Source organism: Protomyctophum parallelum (genome assembly GCF_964188405.1).
Source record: "Protomyctophum parallelum genome assembly, chromosome: 7".
In the NCBI taxonomy this organism is placed as follows: Eukaryota; Metazoa; Chordata; class Actinopteri; order Myctophiformes; family Myctophidae; genus Protomyctophum; species Protomyctophum parallelum.
In genome coordinates this window covers 28023732-28033159 of record NC_139705.1, presented here as the reverse complement: position 1 = coordinate 28033159, position 9428 = coordinate 28023732, and the positions used below count along the sequence as shown (strand labels likewise).

General features: G+C 42.2%; 2 protein-coding genes across 2 annotated transcripts; both read right to left on the bottom strand.

Moving 5' to 3' along the window:
* Positions 1–217: 217 nt before the first annotated feature.
* LOC310861380 (uncharacterized protein) lies at positions 218–3775 on the bottom strand. Its single transcript, XM_083768800.1, has 3 exons — positions 3374–3775; positions 2826–2885; positions 218–1776 (listed from the first exon to the last, which is right to left on the bottom strand). Exons 1-3 carry the CDS (start codon positions 3666–3668, stop codon positions 845–847), a joined length of 1287 nt encoding a protein of 428 aa, XP_083624926.1. The 5' UTR covers positions 3669–3775; the 3' UTR covers positions 218–844.
* Positions 3776–4279: 504 nt separating this feature from the next.
* On the bottom strand, positions 4280–8060 carry LOC310862003 (uncharacterized protein; the record flags this gene model as incomplete). The annotated part of the gene is made up of 4 exons (XM_083769740.1): positions 4280–4296; positions 6550–6681; positions 7035–7139; positions 7757–8060. The coding sequence occupies 4 exons, from the start codon at positions 8058–8060 to the stop codon at positions 4280–4282; spliced, it is 558 nt and encodes a 185-aa protein (XP_083625866.1).
* Between the last annotated feature and the right edge of the window lie 1368 nt (positions 8061–9428).

The window sequence follows — 9428 nt, the reverse complement described above, 5'->3', positions numbered from 1 at the left end:
CTTTAGCCTCTCGGCGTCATACGACATAGACGCCATACACTATGTATGTTTTGGAAAATATTTGCATTAACTAAATCAACAGCCAAAAAACAATGCATACAGTATGCATATATATATATATATATATATATATATATATATATATCCCCGATCTGGTTACTTAACTTACTTGCAAACGGCAGTGTGAATGGTCGGCCCGACTCGGGCCCAGGGGTAGAGTAGCTGTATGGTAACTGCAAGGTTGCCGTTCGAACCCGGGCTCCCCCAGAGTTAGTGTCGAAGTGTCCTTGAGCAAGACAATGAACCCCTAATTGCTCCTGATGTGCTGGTTGGTGCCTTGCATGGTTTCCATCCGCCATCGGTGTATGAATGTGTGTGTGAATGGGTGAATGTAATGCACAATCTATGTAAAGCGCTTTGGATAAAGGCGCTATATAAATGCACCATTTACCATTTTTGGTGGAAATGAACCAGAGTGAGTAGACAGACCTGGTACCACTACCATCCTATGACATGCATTAGAGTGGACCAATTATATTAACCTAGTTTGAAAAAGTGTCCCTTTAACCGCTTAACTCTGCACATTACTTCGTTGTACAATGGTGGTGTACAAAACGGCTCGTTGTGAGCTTGTAGATCTTGCATCACAGCTGTTGTGAGCTTGTAGATTTGCTATTCGGATTATTTAAAAGTCATGAGGCCCAGGCCTAGATCATACATGTGTCTGATATCATTTATCGTCTCAGATGGTCCTTTGAAAAAAGCATTTGTTTCTGTTTAACCAACAGCTTCTCTGCATATGAATCTTTGCATTTGGACTAAAGCATTTTGCCACCAACTGAAGCTAAGGGTTATGAGTCTTCATATGTCTTTTTAGATTACTCGATTGACAAAATCTTTTGCTACAAACTTCACAGCTAAGGGGTTTTTCTCCTGTATGAGTTCTCATGTGTATTTTCAGATGCTCGTTGCGAAGAAAGCCTTTGTTACAAACTGTACAAGTCAAGGGTTTTTCTCCCGTATGAGTCATCATGTGTTTCTTTAGAGCACCCTTTTGAGAAAAGCTGTGGTCACAAACCGTACAAGTAAATGGCCGTTCGCCCGTATGTCTCATCATGTGAATTTTAAAACTGCTCTGGCTAATGCAGCCCAGGCCACAAACGGTACAAATAAAAGACTTTTCCCCCGTATGGGTCTTCATGTGTGGTTTTAGTTGCCCAAATTGCCGAAAGCCTTTGTTGCAAACTTCACAAGTAAAAGGCTTTTCACCTGTGTGAGTCCTCATGTGTACTTTTAGAGCATATCTGTGAATACAACCTTGGCCACAAACTGTACACGTAAACGGCTTTTCACCCGTATGGGTTTTCCAGTGCATTTTCAGATTCCACAAGTGTCTAAAGCCTTTGTTGCAAACTTCACAAACAAAGGGCGTTTCCTCTGTGTGAGACTTCATGTGCTTGTTCAGGTTTCCTACGCGACTGTACGTTTTGCAACACACCGCACAAGTAAAACGTTCCTTCCCTGTGTGATCGGGGTCCTGCTTCTTGGGGGGGCGCCCGCGCGTGGGCAACAGGGGCAGCTGTGGGGGGGTGCCTACGGGACTGGGAGTCTCGCCTGATGTCCCCACCGCGCGGGTCAGGTCCCGGTCCTTGGGGGAGGGGCTTCCAGTCCCACGACTGGCTGGTGGTCCCACTGATTTAGTGTTCTTCTTGGTGAGGAGGACAGAGGTCCGACACCCCACCCCCGGTGCCGACGTCGAAGACGACGCGCTCAGATCTGTATTGAGAGAATTGGCGACAGACGCTACTTACAACAAGCAAGGTAAACATACTTATAATGCAGAGAGACAATGTAGTCTGTAGTGCCTCAATAAATTACGACTCGAAGAAAACAAGAACCTCAGCCTAAACAATTACTATCGTTTCAACATGTTGTGTTACGGTTTTGACTACGGTATTGTTAAGCTCCCGTTGTGGAACAGCGGAATTCAGAATCTCAGAATTATTTTGACCAAATAGCCAATTTTACATTGAGGAGGTCCCAGTCTTAGGGTGCCCACTATTCCTTAGTGCCCACTTAGGGTGGCCACCAGTAAGACCTCAGAAGGAGGACACTTTTCCGGGCATGTTGTGTGGGTAACCAACCCATTCCAATTTCCAATGCGTTTATACTGTACTACACTAAAACCTTTTCATGTCAAGGACCCTCAAATTGATATGCATTTAGCCGCGGAACCCTATATCATAATATAATAATAATGTGCGCTTTTCCAAGTGCTCAAAACGCTTTACAATGGTTCATTCATTCATACATTGGGAGGTGAAACGGCAAACCGTCGACGCCAGCGTCCTCACTTCCCACATTCACAGACCAATTGGTGGCGAGCTCACACCAACCGACTCATTGGACTGGAGGCAGCCGCCCTTGTGACCCCCGCAGACCCCTAAAATTATTCCAGCACAAAACCATACTTCCATGTGACAGAAGGTTCCAAGTTGAATGAAAGTTGCGCTACATGGCAGAAATAGACCAACAATACAAATGATGCTCGTTTTGTGGATTCATTTGTTTTTGTTGCGTGGCCCCCAGACCCCCACCAAATGACCAGAGTTACTTATCACCAAAACAAGACCAGAACCCCCACCACAGGACTCAGGGAATCAATCAATACCTTTGCAATCACTATATATTTCAAGTCCAAAAAAATCCACAAGGTTTAATGTTTTACTTTTTGGATTGTTTTAAATTGTATGAAATATGGTTTTATATGTATAAAATATGGTATCAGCTATATTTATTTATTATTATCATAATATATTATTTACCTTGTGGTTCCTCCTGGACCAGACTGGAGCTCCTCTCCTCCTCGTGTTCAGATGAAACCTCTTTACACACAGACAGGACAGAAGAAGTATGTCGCATCAGCAGCACACAACAAAGTATAGTTATTGATTGAAATTTGTATTCACAGAATGGGTACATTTCAACGAAAGTACAGGTCAATACAAAAACTGCTACGAGGATAAAACCAGGAAAAGTACTAAGACTTCTTCACTTCTATGAATGAAAAAAAGAAAAGAAAAAAGGAAATCATCATACAGTAAAAAAGGGAAAAGACATGTAAAGCATGGATGGGGCACTGGGGGGGGGGGGGGGGGGGGGGCAGGGGCCAGTTTCGAATTGCAGCCATCCGTAATAGTATAGGTGCTCTTTGAGTGGTTTTGAAGGAGTCTAGGGATCCCTTTTCTGGGGCGTCAAAACTAGTAGGCTACTTTCACCATAGGGATCGACCCTGAGAGCGAAGGGCCCTGGGCCACCGTCCCCACTGGACCAATGGCTAATTTGTCACTGCTTGTACTTTGCTGAAACCAACCTGTAGTGTTAGGAGAATGGTCCATATCAGAATCAGCGTCCAGCAGTTTGTTCTGTCTCTCCAGCAGAGTTTCTAGTGTCTCCATCTCTCTCTGGAAGAGGCTGTACATGAACTCTCCCACCGCGCTGAGGCGCTCCAACACAAACACTCTGACATTAAGCGTCACACTACAAACATAAACACCACGCTGTTTGTCCAAAACACACAATATCTCCTCTCCCACCGACGTCATGTGTTCATTTATCTTCAGCCGTACAGACTCCATCTGACTCATTTTACCTCCTTTAGGAGACATTATATTCAAGGGTTAATTAGTACTCATATAGGCTAATGTGTAGTCATGAAGGAATAGTTATTATCGCTCGAGGATCAACAATTCCACTTTTACATGCTACAGACAGACAATAAACAACACGCATTTGCTTCCGGGTCAACGTGTTACAACGTACAACCTCGGCTCTATGCTTACAACAAGCGTGAGCAGCAAAAGATCCATGCACTGTTGTCTTTTGCCACCTGGTGGAGGAGGTGTGTGTGTGTGTGTGAGTGAGAGTGAGAGTGAATGTTTTTAGACTAAATCATCAAATCCTTGAAAAAGTGACAATTAACATAAAAAAACGTGATAACTTATCAGTTATCACCGAAAAGTTAAACTGGAGTATACTTAGAGGCTTAGACCATACATGACCTGCAGTTGTCCCCCTTTGCATGGGACAGTCCCTCATTTCCAAGACTTTTTAGGCGTCCGCGTCCCACAAATTGAGACCCTGTCCCACATTGTGTTCAAATGCCCTAGTAGTTAGTTTTTAGGTTTAGGTTTATTTATTTAGCATGTAGTACAAAAAATAGACAATAACATATCAAAGAACAAAAATACAATGCAAGGAAGGGAAGAAGCCAGAAGGCTTATTTTGAATCCATTCCTGTAGGAAGAGGTCATTGGTTTAAAAGATTAAAAGTTCATAAAGAAAAGTACATAAGTCTAAATGGTAAATGGTGCATTTATATAGCGCCTTTATCCAAGGCGCTTTACAGAGATTGTGCATTACATTCACCCATTCATACACCGATGGCAGCGGAAACCATGCAAGGCATGAAGGCACCAACTAGCACATCGGGAGCAATTAGGGGTTCAGTGTCTTGCTCAAGGACACTTCGACAGTGACTCTGGGGGAGCCCGGGTTCGAACTGGCAACCTTACGGTTACCATCATCCAGGCACTCTACCCCTGAGCCACCGCCGCCCCTTGTAGTTGGCAAAGGGGGGCAGCTGTGCAGTAAAGAAATAAAAACACAGACTGCACAAAAAACAGAAATAAACAATACAACAACAAACACACAAAAGAAAATATAACGCATCAAGGTCCCCTGATAGTTGGCTTTCTGTTGTAAAGCTCTGTCTCAGTGGCTGCGGTTACATGAGGGCTTTTTCAATCAGAATGAAAACTTCAGAATTAATTAATTCAGAAGTAAGTTTTTTGCTGTGTGTTTACATGGGAAATGGTCATTCCGAATGAGTGTTTACATGGACAATACTTTTAAATCCCATTATTTCATTCCACATCAGGTTTGGGGCTGGGAAGGCTTCTGATTGGATAGGGGGCGGGGCGGATATGTTTACGTCCAGTGGTGGAAAGTAAATAAGTACATTTACTTTAGTAGTATTTCTACTTTACTTGAGTATTTCAAATTTCCAATGCTTTTACTTCTACTCCACTACATTTCAGGTAAAACAAAATAATAATAATAATAAAAACACTTTTATGCCATATTACTTTATATTTGATGTATCCTGTAGCCTGAGAGGTTGCTCTCAGAGATGTGAAATTAAACATGTCTAGTTTCTTATAATTAATCGCAAAACAAGAGCATAATATAGCCATACCAATTACATGGAAACAAGCATGCACAGAAAGACCAGAATGAACTTAAATCCGAATGAGTGTTTACATGAGTCCACAATTGTTTCAATAGGATTTTAAAATGGAATAATCCGGTCAGTTACATCAGATCTAAGTTTAAATCAGATTGGCCATTTTCATTCTGATTTAATTTTTGTAGGTGTTTACATGACAACTTTTAATAGGATTGAACTTTTATTCTGAATGAAAAGGGGATTTAACTGTCCATGTAAACGTAGCCATTGTCTATTTTCCTGCAAGATGACTGTTTTTAAGCCTGTAAAAATAACATGAGATATATCCCCGCCTACTGGCTACAGTACCAAGTCGGCCATACCCATGACCAAAGAAAATTGCATTTTAAAATGTGACACCAAAGAGGGGTTTAATAACACAATTATAGGCAATATGTCTATGGTTGAATGACATCAAGGCATTTATGTAATAAGTTGCTAACCTTGTCCCGTCCCGTCGCACACAATAATGGTGATATTGATTTGAAATATCATTTATCATCTCAGATGCTCTTTGTTTCTGTTTAACCAACGGCTTCTCTGCATAATATGAATCTGTGCATTTGGACTAAAGCATTTAGCCACAAACTGAAGCTAAAGGTTATGAGTCTTTATGTGTCTTTTTAGATTACTCGATTGACAAAATGTTTTGCTACAAACCTCACAGCTAAGGGGCTTTTCTCCTGTATGAGTTCTCATGTGTATTTTCAGATAGTCGTTGCGAAGAAAGCCTTTGTTACAAACTGTACAAGTCGAGGGCTTTTCTCCTGTATGAGTCATCATGTGTTTCTTTAGATCACCCTTTTTAGAAAAGCCGTGGTCACAAATGGTACAAGTAAATGGTCGTTCCCCCGTATGTCTCATCGTGTGAATTTTAAAACTGCTCTGGCTAATGCAACCCAGGCCACAAACTGTACAAATAAAGGACTTTTCCCCTGTATGGGTCTTCATGTGTGGTTTTAGTTGACCAAATTGCCTAAAGCCTTTATTACAAACTTCACAAGTAAAGGGCCTTTCCCCTGTGTGAGTTCTCATGTGTATTTTTAGATCATATTTTTGAAAATAACCGTGGCCACAAACTGTACATGTAAAGGGCTTTTCCCCTGTATGGGTCTTCCGGTGCGTTTTCAGAGTCCACGAGTGTCTAAAGCCTTTATTGCAAACTTCACAAACAAAGGGCGTTTCCTCTGTGTGAGACTTCATGTGCTTGTTCAGACTTCCTACGCGACCGTATGTTTTGCAACACACCGCACAAGTAAAACGTTCCTTCCCTGTGTGATCGGGGTCCTTGGTCTTGGGGGCTGGTCCGGCCGTTTTAGGGTCCGTCTTGGTGAGGAGGACAGAGGTCCGAGGCCCCACCCTCGAAGCCAACGTCGAAGACGACTCGCTCAGATCTGTGGTGAGAGATGGACATTGACGACAAACACTACTTACAATAAGCACGGTAAACACATACTTCTAATGCAGAGAGACAGTGTAGTGCCTCAGTAAAGTAGGATCACGAGTGAAACAATAACCTTAACAATTACTATCATTTTGACATTGTGTTACTCTTGTGCAGTCAATGGCCCTTTTAGATTGGACTATGGTATTGTAAAGCTCCCGACAGCAGTCATTTTGGAAAGAACTCTCAGATTTCTTAGAGCCAATTTTACATTGAGGTGGACACTCTTCCTTAGTGCCAGAGTTAATATAAAATGTATTGTTCAGGCTGCAGCTTCATTATTATTATCATTTATTGTTTTACCTTGTGGTTCTTCCTGGACCAGACTGGAGCTCCTCTCCTCATGTTGTGGAGGTTCCTCCTGGTCCAGACTAGAGCTCCTCTCCTCCTCATGTTCAGATGAAACCTCTATACAAACAGACAGAAGGAGGACAGAAGACATATAGTAGGCTACCTGAAAACCTCACCCTAACCCTAACCTCCCCCGGGGCAGACACCTATAAACCTAACCCCAACCCTCTCCCGACCCCCAGCGCACCTCGGACCATTGCTCCGTCGGATCAATGCTCCGTCGGATCATAGTATGCCTCCCAGGCTACCTTTATTGGAAGGATAATCCATGTAGACAAACAGAACAAGAGCTCTCCCTTTTTTGCTTCCCATATGATGAATTCCTGTTGTTCTTTAACTACATAGAAATGTCTATTTGTATGTCTCTAAATGGTTGTATGTCTTTAAATGTTTTGATGAATTGAACAATGTGGACCCTGTTGTAAACAAGTGTAATGCTTAATTGGGTCGTCCACTCACAGTTGACAGTCTTTGTATTGAGTTTGTGCTTAAAATGTACTGTAAATTCTACAAACTGTTAATAAATATTTCAATCAATCAATCAATCAATCTCCCAAAGATAGCCGCTCCAACCCCACCGGTAACCGGTTCAACCGGTGGCGTAACACACATAACGTATAGTTAATCTAGTATCTTAGCTACTTAATTGTAGCTAAACTCATGCTGAAACCAACCTGCAGTGTTAGGAGGAGAATGGTCAATATCAGAATCAACATCCAGCAGTTTGTTCTGTCTCTCCAGCAGAGTTTCTAGTGTCTCCATCTCTCTCTGGAAGAGGTTGCACATGAACGCTCCCACCGCGCTGAGGCGCTCCAACACAAACACTCTGACATTAAGCGTCACACTACAAACATCAACACCACGCTGTTTGTCCAAAACACACAATATCTCCTCTCCCACTGACGTCATGTGTCCATTTATCTTCAGCCATACAGACTCCATTTGACTACTTTTACCTCCTTTAGGTTTAGGACACATTTCCCCAAGCGTTCTGTTCCTACTGTAATATATTAATAATATGTGTAGAGCTCTGTGTAATATTATTTTGGGCACAAATATCAACAACAACACGCCGCCATGACACCATTCTTCCAACACGCATGTACTTCCGGGTCAAGCATTCAGTGCAGTAAAAGTTTCAGGTTGTTGTCTTTCGCCCCCTAGTGGTGGGGGAGGTCCAATGTTCTATTTCAGTGGTTTTCAACAGAGATCAATGTCCATTATTTATTTGGATTTGAGCCACGGACCACCATTTGATGACATTTAGTTTGTTGTCGTTGGATACGATTTTGTCCACAATTTCATGTTGTATTGATGTTGGTACCATTAAGAGACAACAGACAAATCTAATTTAATTGTGTAGACTTCTTGTAAATTAACAAGTTAATAAGTAATGCATTTTACAATTATGTAACTCTCAAAGTGATCTAAAGATCTATAAGGGTCCATTTGGATTTGGTTACCAACTCTCCGTCATTTAGCATGGGGACCACTGGTGTTCCAGTGGTGATGTATTTTCACCTTGAGGCCACAAGCTGACTCAACCATGAGCCAACATGCAGAATGTGATGTTCACTTTTAGACAGTGCTGGACAGTTTGACAGACATATGGACATGATATGTTTTATTAAAATGAGTGTTACTGTTCAATTGTGGTATTCATTTATTGTGTAAAAAAAAAAAAAAAAAAACAGGGAAATGTGAATAATCATCATAATGGTTAATAAACTGCAACAACCATAATCAATATGGTTGTGCCAGGGGTGCCCAAAAGGTAGATCACAAAGACTGAGGAGGTAGACCACATATGCCCCTAATTGAAATATAAAACAAAGGCATCTGCTACTTGAATTAAGGCCCCACATTTTGTGTTGTCCCTGTTTAGTATGTCAAGTATGTCTTCGTCTTGTTAAATTGTGAAATTATACACTACACGCACGCACGCACGCACGCACGCACGCACGCACGCACGCACGCACGCACGCACGCACGCACGCACGCACACACACACACACACACACACACACACACACACACACACACACACTGTTGCAGAATGGCCACATGATACATCTGATCTGACCTGATTTCACTTGCAAATAACAGTGTGGACAGTCAGTCAGCCAGCCAGCCAGCCAGCCAGTCAGTCAGTCAGTCAGTCAGTCAGTCAGTCAGTCAGCCAGTCAGTCAGTCAGTCAGTCAGTCAGTCAGTCAGTCAGCCAGCCAGTCAGTCCTAAAGATCAGCTCTGAGAAACAAATCAAGAAAAAGCCTTACTTTAATCGTCCTGACTCTGGCCAAAATAGAAGCTCTACAAGCTCACAATGTGTCATAAGTGTTCATTTGGT